This window comes from Clytia hemisphaerica, unplaced genomic scaffold (genome assembly GCF_902728285.1).
Source record: "Clytia hemisphaerica strain Z4C2 unplaced genomic scaffold, Clytia hemisphaerica genome assembly, whole genome shotgun sequence".
In the NCBI taxonomy this organism is placed as follows: Eukaryota; Metazoa; Cnidaria; class Hydrozoa; order Leptothecata; family Clytiidae; genus Clytia; species Clytia hemisphaerica.
The window spans coordinates 56,297-68,524 of record NW_027104403.1 but is presented as its reverse complement, the minus strand read 5'-3'; the positions used below and the strand labels follow the sequence as shown (position 1 = coordinate 68,524).

General features: G+C 34.2%; 1 protein-coding gene across 1 annotated transcript; it reads right to left on the bottom strand.

Annotated features, from left to right (window-relative positions):
• Window positions 1-5,534: 5,534 nt before the first annotated feature.
• Window positions 5,535-10,136, bottom strand: LOC136819966 (macrophage mannose receptor 1-like). The gene is made up of 5 exons (XM_067076198.1): window positions 9,893-10,136; window positions 9,167-9,326; window positions 7,905-8,138; window positions 6,711-6,893; window positions 5,535-6,564 (listed from the first exon to the last, which is right to left on the bottom strand). The coding sequence occupies exons 1-5, from the start codon at window positions 10,008-10,010 to the stop codon at window positions 6,246-6,248; spliced, it is 1,014 nt and encodes a 337-aa protein (XP_066932299.1). The 5' UTR covers window positions 10,011-10,136; the 3' UTR covers window positions 5,535-6,245.
• Window positions 10,137-12,228: the final 2,092 nt, after the last annotated feature.

The window sequence follows — 12,228 nt, the reverse complement described above, 5'->3', positions numbered from 1 at the left end:
TACGGAGATTTCGCACGTCTCTGGTCGGACGCTCTACAGGGTGTTCCGAAAGAATGTCCTGTGTTAGACCACTTCTATAAGTTATAAAAGAGTGCGCGTGTGGGTCTAAATAGTATTCTTTTTGATCACTTGATATGAAACGATCTGGGGAACGATCTTTATTTTAATATGTTGTTTGACTAAAAGACATTCATAGAAATATAATTACCGCTCCGTTAAAAACAACTTTGTCCACAAAATATTTTCTACTATTAGCAGTGTTAAAAGTTCTTCCATCTCAAACGGATTTCTCTAGCAGTGAAGTCTATAAAAAGGCTTTTCCGTCCCCAAACTCACAATAATTCACAAAGATTTCAAGAACATATGCTAATTTGCTGTGTAATATTCATTTTCCGTCTCAGAAAAGTCTTGCATTGACCACTGTACAGGATTTTTTTCGGGAACATGGTGTCACTGATTCTAACTAGGACATTTAATGCCCGAAGTTCTGTGTATGTGTTTAAATTTGATGTCAATCGTACTCTATAAAGCTAGTTTGACACGTAGCATGTTGTAGATTTTGCCGGGCCTTATTCGCTTACACTCTGCTAAGAAAGCCTCTATGTCTCTAGGCTTTCGAAGTAGCCAGACCTTTTCTTTTTACTATCAAGAACAAAATGAGACTGGACAGACTTTATTATTTTTCGTTTCTTTTAAAACTTTAGATATTCATAAGTATTAAAAAAATTGTTTAGATGGAAATATTTTCAATTTGATATGATATTGGCATCACTCTGTTCTCGTTGCAATTATCACTACACTTCCTGTCCTGATTCAACACATGCAATACAGGTATTGTACTTTAAATTCTATTTATATTGTCAGATTTTTTTGCGCCGGATATAATCTCTGAGCAGATCTTCATTACTCTTTGCGTGGCAGTAATTGAGTAATCACTCTTTGGCCTTGGCAATGCTCGAGAATCTGCCAAGGTTGACAGACCACTTGGATCATCCAGATTTTAGATGATTATCAAACAAACTTTTGAATTTCTCGCAATATTAATTAAAGTCAGTCTCAATATAATTTGCATCAGAGACTGGCAGAGACAAAAAAAGATGCAACTTTTGATAGAATTCCAATTAGATAGCGGGTTTGTGCTTGTTAAAAAGCTAATCACGAGTGGAATATCATCAAAAAATAAAAACTTCAAAAAAGTGAATAAATGAAGATGAAAAATGAAGAAGAAGAAAAAATCAACTTCTTGTAGAATAGTGCTATAATCTTCATTTTTAAATCTGAAAATCTTCAATTTTAGAACCGCTCCATTTTATCTTTCCAACAAGCACAAAACCACTGTTCAAGTCGAATTCTATAAAAGGCTTTTTGTCTCCGATGCAAATTATATCGAGACAGACTTTAAAGTTAATAGGCTTTAAACACAGATTCGAAATAGGCTATTCCAGAAAAAATTTGTACCCCCTATGTTGAGGAGATCTTTTTTTTAAAAGGTGACCCCCTGGATTTTTTTCCAATTTTTCAGGACCCACTTGGATTTTTTTCTCCCATTTCTTCGGACCGCCCTGGATTTTCGACCTCATTATACTGATCACCCTGGATTTTCAACCTGATTTTACTGACTACCCTAGATTTTATCATTCAAAAAACCAGACCAGATTTTTTATTTTCCAGACCACCCTGGACGTCACACCTCCTCAACATTAGGGGGTACAGACTATTTCTGGAATAGCCCAATTTTCTAAGAATTTATGAATGTTGTTATTCGTTTCGAATTAGTTTAAACTTTTATTTATTGACGATTTTACTATAACATACAAAAATCGCGGAAAATAAATAAATTTAATTTTTAAAATAATAAGCTTTCTCTGATGTTTCTGTAATACAAGACTAATCCGGAGGTTTTCTGGTAATTTGGGAAAAATAGCCTGAGGTTTATTTTGATATTTTTTTAAAGAACTTTAGATGGTACCCATAACATCAGATATTGCAGTGAAACATCAAATATAGTTAATTCATGTGATCTTTTCGGTAAGATTAGACTATTACATATTTTTGTCAAAAAGGTGACTCGATTAATTATCCTATCTCTACTTTACTAGCATGCAAGATGGTGGTTTGGTTCCAGCAGCAGAGTGATTACTGACTTGTTTGGTAGGTGAGAAGGTTCTTTTTTTCCTACCCGTTCCTTCTGATGCTTTGAAAATGCTTTCAAATTTAAATTTTGACCAGTGAATAACTTCAAATTTTATTGCTTTGACCTAGTCTCCTATTAGTTTACTACAAACCAGAATCTTTTCTTAGTGTAATGCTCCATAACAAAATCAACCTCTCAACCTATTTTGAATAATATCAGTTTGTTCCTCTAAAGAATCCTGCATTGTAACACGCATGCGTAATTTGTCCTTCTTTCAAACCACATGCAGTTAATTCCCGTGATAAACAAAGATAAATGAATTTACAGGGGTCGTACAGTCACTTTTGGTGGGGGTTGTGGACGGCGAAATATGTCGTTCTTTATGAATTTTGTCGTTCTTTTTGTTTATTTTTATTAATGCAGGATTCTTTAGATAAACCCTAGTCTAGCAAGCTAGACGACTAATTCAGACATATTAGAAAAAAGCAAAAAAGTAAATTTTAGTCGTCTAGAAACCTTTGTGCACTAACTCCAAACAAAAAAAAAGTGTCAATATCGCAATCAAAATTTTTTCCCGCTCAAAGAAAGTTCTTGAAAATAAAATGTGTGTGGATTTGTGTGTTAAAAATGTTTCATTTGAGTTGATTTTATTTTGAGAGTTTGTTGTTGCTTGATAAATTGTTTTTTCGCTACGCAAGTTTCTGCGTAGCTAGGCCCGGTATCTATAAGGCTGGAACACCGGATTCTTCCAGTCGTTTATACAAACTAAATCCCGTATCATTATTTGTGTTTATTGGTCACCCTAAGCTGAGCATTCAAATCCGTAAAATTCGGTTCTTCCATCATCATCATCATGATAAGACGGCAAAAAAAAAATCCGATTTCCCGATCGATCTCACTTTGATTTCTAAACATTCTTCCGATCGGGTTAACTTTTTGGGTACTTTTAGCGTGCGTTGTTTATCATAATGTGGTGTTTCAAGATGGCGGCTCAAGCGATAAGTCAGATGTGATAAGTCAGTGTTGTACCAAAGTATTTCCAGTGTAAATCTGTTGCAAGCTTCAATTTCTGTCATTTATTTTTTTAACTCGGCAAATCAAACACATGATTTTCATCAAGGGGATTCTTTTTCTACATTTTTTGAAGGTTTAAAGCCGTTTGCTCAAGTTTTTGTTTATGTTGAATTTTCTGATACTTTTTATTGCTGCTTTTTATTAGTTTTTGCAATAAAAACATATTTTTCTTGTTTCCTCTAGGTGGGATTGATGGTGTTATAATGTTATTGGAATTTTATAAAGTTTACAAAAGTACAGCTACTGTCTAAATTTGATAAAGCCTGGATGCAATCGTGCTTTTTTGGTCGGTCGGTCGGTCGGTCGGTCGGTCGGTCGGTCGGTCGAAAATATTTTTCTTTTAAGAAGCAGCTATACATCTTGTTGAAAGGGAATCCGTGTGGACTGATCCGAATTAAGAAATTGAGAAACCGTGGATAAACTGGTTTTCGGTTTACTCTCCATTAGCATGCGGCTCGCTACTTCGATTTGAAAACTTGTAAACACAGAGCGTGCAGAGGTCGACATTGGAAATCCAGCAAAGCAGCGGAAAAGCTTTTCGACTCTCCAACTCTACCTGCTGACCGTAAATCAGGGTCGGTCAGATGACGGGAACCAAATGATGACATCACATCTCCTATTATTGGACTTGCAAAATTATGACAAATGGTCTTTGAAATTTGATCAATTATATTAATATTAATGTATACAGTTCTTGTTGCACTCACGTCACAACTTGCACAGTCATAACAAACAGATCCATCTGGTCTTCATTTAACATTGTTTTAAAGTTTAAAAAACACTGCCAGTGCTTGGCACAGAAGAGAGGACTCCCAGTTGAAATTAATTGCTACTCCGCTGCCCTGTTGAATTTATTTATTATGGTCGTGTGTTTATTCTGTCAAGGCGGTAAAGCGATCGCCCAAATTCATAGACCAATCAAAAGGGAGTTTAAAGCAAAATGGGGGAAAAATGAGCTTCCCTGAATAGTTATGAATTTTAAGTTTTGCTTTCGATTACTGTATCATTTGCGACCAGCAAAGTCTTCAAGATGGTTGTGTGCATGTTGTGTAACTTGACGGTACTAAACTACAAAATTTATTTACGAAGACTGGATGTAAATTATGTTTTTCTGACCTTGCCAAATTATGGCTTTGACTGAATAGCAGTCAGTTTTTACGTACTCATTGGCCTTGCAGACAACTGACAAATGGTTTCTGTAATTTGACCAAGTCTACCAAAATACAGTTCCTGTTGAAATGTTATAAATATGAACTACGTTTTGCAAAGATTTTGATGCAAATTGTGTTTTTCTGGAGTTTGCGCTTTGTGACTTAAAGTTTGTAGCTTGTTAGTTTAAAGTGTTATTGGAGTTTTATCAAGTAAAACAAAAAGTACAGTTTCTGTGTATATTTGATGGATATCTTTATTTTGGTTCTGACGTTTTGGCAATTTTCTTATTTATTTCTAATATAACACTTTGGTCAGATATGGATATTGTCTACATTCAACAGAAAAAATGTATCATAACTGACTGGAATGAAATTAACAAAAAGTTTAATTACACTGTTTCTCTTTTATTTTATAGTAATGAACTATAGCTTAATTGTTTGATGTTATAGAAACATTGCTACAATGCTAAAGAGAAGTATACTTTGAGCTTCTCGTGGGGGGGGGGTTGAAGGAGCTCTCAGGCTTGTTTTAAATAATTTTAAATCAAGTTATCAAATGTTTCACATTTTGTACATTATTCAACATTTTTAGTCTACTCTGTTTCAGTACATCTCTTACATCTGTTAACCCACTTATTAAAGCTATCTAGCTAAGCTCTATTGGCTGACCTTCCAGCCTCGGCTGGTTTATTATTAGTATTACATGCATTATAAACGACTCCAGTCTAGATAAACCCCCACATATTTCATGATTGGAAAGTGCTATGAACTTGTTTTTTTAGTCAGCATTTTTCTATCTGTTGTCTTTTTTTTCCTATTTTCATCTTACATCAATCTTCGGGTAGGCCCATTCAACATGTAGTCTAGCAGAAATAAAGCAAAAAGTAATAGAGAAAGATTTTAGTCATAAACCCCGTAACAATAATCGTATTATCAGAAAACGCCTATACTAATGTATTACACGCATTACAAACGACTCCAGTCTACTGTATTCGACATGTAACTTATTGTTCTTGAATTTTTCACGCTCAGCCAGGGTGCAGTACGCAGTGCTGAGTGAGATTTAGACTTTGGGTTTGTAGAAGCCATATTGGGTTCATTTCAGTATTTGATAACAAGGGAAAAGTCGTGTTGGGATGTTGACAATTGAATGACGATGTTACATTGTGTGCTTTTGAAAGATTATAGTATTGTAGACAAAAAAGGTTTATTAAAATACAAACTAGACATTGAAATACATTAATTTAATTGCATCATAATGAGTAAATGACAGGGTTCTCTCACAAATTTTGTTAAATAAATAGATAAACATAAATAGCCTGATGTATCTTACAGATCAGAAGGCAAAGTCGGCGCTGCTAAGATGGAAATAGACTTTTAAGTGCTGACTGATCATACATGAAAAAAGACTGAAAAAAGTGAAACACGTATTGAAAAATATTGTTCAAGTTTCATTCATGCCTTACGGCAATCGTCAGACGTACAAGTAAAAACATTTTAAAGATTATACAGATTCAGAAGAGTAGAAAGTAATTAAAAGTAATTAAAAGTAATCGCTATAAACAATTGGAGAGAAGTAAAAAATGTTTAAAAATGTTTCAAAAAAATGATTTTGTGTAACCGCGTTTTGAAGGTGTTTTCGGTGAGACCAATGTATTTTGCTTCATCTTTATTTTCCAGCGAGGTGATTGTACATTTTTAAATTACTTGGTTTTGAAGACAATTCCTTTTAGTTTTTTAACCGTAAAATTTTGAAATAAATTTATAAATTTGCTCTAAATAGTTATCGAGCACTCTTTTAAATGGTGTTCAACTACAATATATGAAAAAAGTTATAGTTAAAAAATCATCAATGACAGGTCTGGGTTTTCATTTTTCGGAAGATTCTAATGGCGGCAAGATTTGCAGTCGTTCTTTGTTCCTTGAATGATTTTCGAAATGACTTTAGTGAGAGTTTGAAAACCATTTTTATCACAAAGGGTATTGGCTTCACAAACAAAACTTTGTGGAGTAACACAATCCTCAACCAGCTCAAAACAACCTGTTGTTGTAAATGAAGGGTTGTCAAAACGCAATAAAATACAACCTTCAGTGCCAGGGGCTGGACTAACTCCACTACACCAATTTCGATAAGGAGATATGTCGTTGTCAATCCAATGAAATTTGTTCTTTTCCAAATTGCTGACTAGGCCAAGCCAAATTGAGCTAAAGATAAATAAGAGAGAAGAATTTCACAATGTCCTGCTAAATAGCTAATTTCGTAGACAACAATTAGTAGATTGCAATGTTTTTCAAGGTAATTAGGTAGTAGCGATAAATTTCTTTCACCGACGAAACTATTCGAAACTTACGATTCGCAGGCCACATATTTATCAAAAGCACACATGTTTTCTTTGAGCGATTTCACAGTGATCAAATTGGCGTCATTTTCCATGCAAGCCGTTTGGGCGTCTTCAAATGAAAGTTGTTCGGTGCCTTCGTCGATTTGGAAAAATCTGGTCTTGACTTTTTCACAAGCTGACACATAAGGTGCGCTAGAAAAAAGAAAAGTGAATAAACGTTCTTCAATATAATAATGGTTTTACTAAAACTGATGTCTTTGCCTTCAGGTTGGTAAGTGAAGAAAACGCTGTTGACTTTTTTTAGTTGTCCATCAGATGAAAATGTAGTAAATGCAATGTATCATGGTGGATTTTATGAATCTAGGCAATGAATCTAACTGATAAAAAGTAACTTTCGTGACAATTAAAAAGTAATGGAAAATTTCAAATTGTGTTTCCTTTCTTGTCAAAAATCGTTAAGAATAGCCGAAATAAACTATTTTTACAAAATTGTGTTTGTTGTAGTGCAGTGCCGACAGAGGCAGGGTATTTTTCGAGTTCAGAAATTGCTAGTTACTACTTACTTACTACTAAGTTCTCGAGTTGAGAAGTTGGCGAGTTGTTATGAAATCTACGGCAACCGAAAATTTTAAAATTAAATTAATGTAGCTCAAAAGTACAAATTTCAAATTAGCCAGTACCTAACATATTATCAGCTTTTAAGATCATGAAAATGGTAAGGTGCTGGCTAGCAAAGCCAAAATAGTTAGTTCAGCTATGCCATCATTGTTTGACAACATGACACGTTTTTGTAAAAATATTGACAAGATCTTTAAACACAATTGTCAAACAAATTCCCTAAAAAATATTGATCATACTGCAAGTGATGCTTATTGTATAAAAGGATATGAGTTTGACAGTCATTTTAGCCTAAAAAAATTCGTAGAGAAAAATTTATAGAGCTAGAAAAATAATGACACTTTCTTTTGTCATTTTATCATTGGAATTGACACTTTTTAATAAACATTTTGATGGTATTTTGATTATGCTCTCAGCGCACTTAAGGAAAAACACTTAAGGGAAATGAGCATATGACGGGTGTTATATGTATTATACGTATTATTATGTGTTATATATTACTCTCATATTCTTTTGATGTATGTTTATTCTTTTTCAGGGGGATTGAAGTGAGACTGGAAATTTTTGAAAAAATATATTACTCACGATACTTCACAAATGTATCTCTTTAGCCTGGTACACCTTCGTTGTAAGATGCTTGGTGGATCTCTTTTATCTAAAAAGACACATCGTGGAACCACAGGATCGGGGTTAGTTGGAAGTTCATTGTCGAAAGGAAAGTCAAGAGTTACCGGGGCACCATTGAGCCATTTATAGTCGCACATCACTGGCGGGTCCGAAAATGCTTGTGCTTGTAGTCCAATGTACCGTCTATTAGTCCTGAAAAGTAGAATTATTACATTAATGGGGGTTGTTCTGACTTTTAGGTGACACGGTTATGGCCTTTTCTCTGTCCGGTACACATCGGTATCGGAGACCCCTTGAACCACCCCCCACCCCTTCAATGCGTCTTCTGATTAAAAAGAGGGAATCATTCATATTATTTAAATTAAAAATACTGAACTAAAGTTTGTCTCAATATAATCTGCAGCGCGCTCGGAGACAAAAGAGAATGTAACTTTTGATTCGGATGAGTTAGTTTTGTTCTCGTTGAAATAATATTTAAGAGTGGATTATTGCAAAATAGAAAAAGATTTTGAAAATGGAGATGAAAAAGAAAACAATCAATTTCTTGTGGAAGTGTGCTATGATCGTTATTTTTATATACTTAAATATCAGATTAATAACCTTAAAGTGAATTAATTTTGACGTGGATTTGATTTGATGATTGGCCAAAATACAATTTTAGGCGGGGATTTGATTTGGCAAATTGCAAATTTTGAGATACTACAATAGGTAATATAACTATAAAATATACTGAAAAGTTGTTATTTCTTACATGATCTTCCTATTTGTTAAATTTGGTGAATGGTCGGTTTTTGAAATTTTGGCGGCGGTTTGATTTGGCGAATTTTGTTAAAATTACCGCTTAAAGTTACCGCTATCTAGTTTAAATTCTCTCAAAAATTATAGCTTCGTTTCGTCACTGCTTCAGGTTATATTTAGACAGACTTTAATTAAGATCCTCTAATAAATCTATTCCAAAAAATTGGCAGTTCGTGAAAAATATTGAAAAGTAAGGAAGGATAATTTTATTAAGTGGGTGATTTCAAAGCTTTAAAATCTTCAATAATCTCCAATAATCTCCGAAAATAAAGAGGAAAAAATAAAGAATTTTCTACTGCACCAAAAGTCTTCAATATACAATTTTCTAAAATATGTATTAAGAATTTTTAAAACATATTTCAAGTCCGAGATCGTGATATTTTTAGGAAAAGCAACGGTGAATTTAAGAAGTTAGCCCTTACGTAAATGCAGGATCGGCGACAATAAAGTCCAGCTCTGCTTGAGTTTCTATGACAACGATATCAAATTGTTTTCCATTGAATGGTGTCAATGCTTGGCATGCTGCTCTTGCTGCATCAAAGTTTAGTTGGTCATCACTATAATAATACGGTCTTCCCGAAGCTTTGAGAATAAAAAACAATTACATCATTTCTCCCAGTAATGAATTACATCATGAATAAAAAAAAGCTTTAGTGTTTTCATTGCATTTTCCAGAACCTTAATTGGGCTAAGATACTGTGTACGGGTTTGAATTTTAAAAGACTTGTCTTTAGTTTATCAGAAAATCTGCTGCACCCTATCAGAAACATATTTTTAATAAAAATTGGATCATGTCAGACATTATTTCGACGAAATTTGGTTCGTGACGAAATCAGGACCCTGCTGGAAACATATTTGATATTTTTCTCAAAACCCGCCCTAAAAAATAGTGTAAAGGACCGATAAAACAACCCTGTAGGATACAATTCAAAAAACTCGTTGAATTTTTAACCTTTAAGATATTATTTAAGCTGGAAAATAAAAAGGGACACTGATCAGCAGCGCCTTCTCTTACCCTATTTTTGCCTGAGTGACCTCCCCCTTTGGGAGTTGAGGGATGCTCTAAAATTGTTCTGAGTGCTATTTTTACAATGATTATTTTTCCTTAAAGGTTTGTTGCAATGAAATAACGGTGTTATGATACTTACGGTCACAAGACCAAAGAGCTGAAGAAGCTTCTGCTGCTGTGAAAGCCGCACAAGTTTGTTGACTCTCTACTGAAAGAAAGCTCCCTGTCAATATTATTATTTTCAAGAGTAATTTCATAGTTATGTGTGTCCGAATTATCTTCAAGTAGCTTGAGTCGATGAACTTTATGATGTATTTTGTGGCTTCATTTTGTCTTTTATAGGCTGTTTTTCGGGTTGATTTAGCTGACAAGGGAATTAGGTGGATCAGTCGAGCGGTGTTTCGCTCCTTTGCAAAGTATACGTAATGCTTCCTTTTCAAAGAATATTTATTACCTAATTCGATGTTACTAAAAACGTTTCTTGTTAATTTATATATTTATCGTCCCAGCAACGAAAGTTTAAAGAAACCCGAAAAACTATTTTTTCCTGATTTGTTTTTGTAGGGATTAGATTCTTTGGCGCTTTTAACAAGAAGGATATAATTGTTGTATAATTGCACAGGAAAAATATTATCCAATCAAAGTTATGTAAAAAAGAATCGAGTATCATCTCAAAACATGAAATGTCTTTCTATAACTTGAATAGCCATCGAAGTATAATGGTTGTTTCCCGCTAAGTACACATATTGGAATTGCGTGGATCAGTCAAAGCGGCTTATCGCTGATTTACGAAGTGTACGTAATACTGCCTTTTAAAAATAGAATATTACCTACTTGGGTGTTACTTGTTGTTGAGTGTAGGGTGTCCCAGAATGTAATATTGATCTATTTTTTCCGGATTCGTCTGGCAGTGGTTTAGTTTCTTTGGCGCTTTTAACAAAAAGAAGGATATAATTGCGTCATAATCACACAGGAAAAATATTATCCAATCAATGTACTGTAGAAGAGAACGTAAATAACATCTCAATTTGTCTAAGTATCCCCCTGGCCTCAGGCGGCATCAGGCTATTATATTAGAAGAAAAGAAAGATGCTGACCAATAGAAGGAATCAGAATATTAGAAAGATGATAAAAGTAACACACAATAGTTACAGGATAAAAAGCGAGCTTTTTTTGGAATGTTCTAATAGCGCTGCTATAGTAACATTATAAAAATTTAGTCACCTGTGCCTGTAATATGGCGTAATATGGTATTAAAGCGTCATTTCTTGTTCATAAAAGAAAAAATTAGGTTTCTCATAATTTCCTTACAGTATTTTTTTTCATTATTTGAAAAGATCACAAGTGCACTAACAAACATATACTACATAACAATACTAACATAGATATAATAGTCCCCCCCCCCGCTAGGAACTAAAGTTATATCGCCAGAGGTACTAGCCTATGTTAAAAGAAACAAAAATGATAATAATGAGAAAAATAATGTATAGGGAGCTGATTGTCTGTATGGTCGTTTGTCTTATTAATTTCGCATAGTGGAAGTATTACGATAGGCTTTCACGGTGGTCGGTGTGGAAACGAAAGTGATTGAAACTTCTAGAACATTCTCGAATAATGTTCTAAAGATGGACGCACTTACTAAGGTAAAATCTAGCGCAGCACAATAACACATTTATTTATTAAAGGATTGAGGTTCAAGGCACGCCGTGGGCCTCTAAGAACCTGTCTTTTTACAATCGCTTGTTGTTACAATTTTCTTTAGGTAAAGTTTTGTTCTGGGGCTTCCCCTGACTTTAAATTGAATGTTTTTGTCTTTCATTTGAGCATTGAGCTCATGTGCTCTCTTGCACAATTCTTTGATTGCCAATCGTTCAATAATTGTGAGGTCTTCTGTTGCTCGATAGGATGAAGGAGGGCCTTTGTATTTCGTGATGGCTCTCAAGACTTTGTTCTTGTCTTCTTCATTTTCGAATACTACCTTGATTGGTCGATACCTCCCTTCCTCCTCTCTCTCTTCCGTGAACACTCCAATCCTCTGTGTGTTTATAATTTTTATGTCCTTGATACCCAGTTGTAATCCAAGGATTCTGTACTTGATAAATTTCTCGTCGTAGATTTTCGTTGTATTCTCGGGATCCTCTAGATGTTCTTTGATTCCATGGAAAATTAGGTTACATGCTGTGGATCGTTGATTGCCGACTGTTTCACATCGAGTTATTTTCTCCACCTTATTTGGTTTTTGATTCATCTGTTTGGATACAGCTTCAGCATAACTAACATCTTTCGCCTCTTGCTTCTTTTCGATTAAGATGTTCTCGATCTTTGTTTCTATCTTTTTCTCGAGTATGCTCATCTTTGTTTCCAGGCTTTCTTTGATTTCTTTTGTAAGAAAGTTCACATCATTTGATTTCAGTTGGGAAATTTCTTCATTTTGTACTTTCATGATGTTTTCACATGCTTTAATTTCCTTTTGAA

Coding starts and splice junctions, on each gene's coding strand:
- LOC136819966 (XM_067076198.1), bottom strand. CDS start 10,010: ATGAAATTACTCTTGAAAATAATAATATTGACAGGGAGCTTTCTTTCA. Junction 8,139..9,166: donor GTCGCCGATCCTGCATTTAC/GTAAGGGCTAAC, acceptor TCTACTTTTCAG/GACTAATAGACGGTACATTG. Junction 6,565..6,710: donor AAATATGTGGCCTGCGAATC/GTAAGTTTCGAA, acceptor ATTTATCTTTAG/CTCAATTTGGCTTGGCCTAG.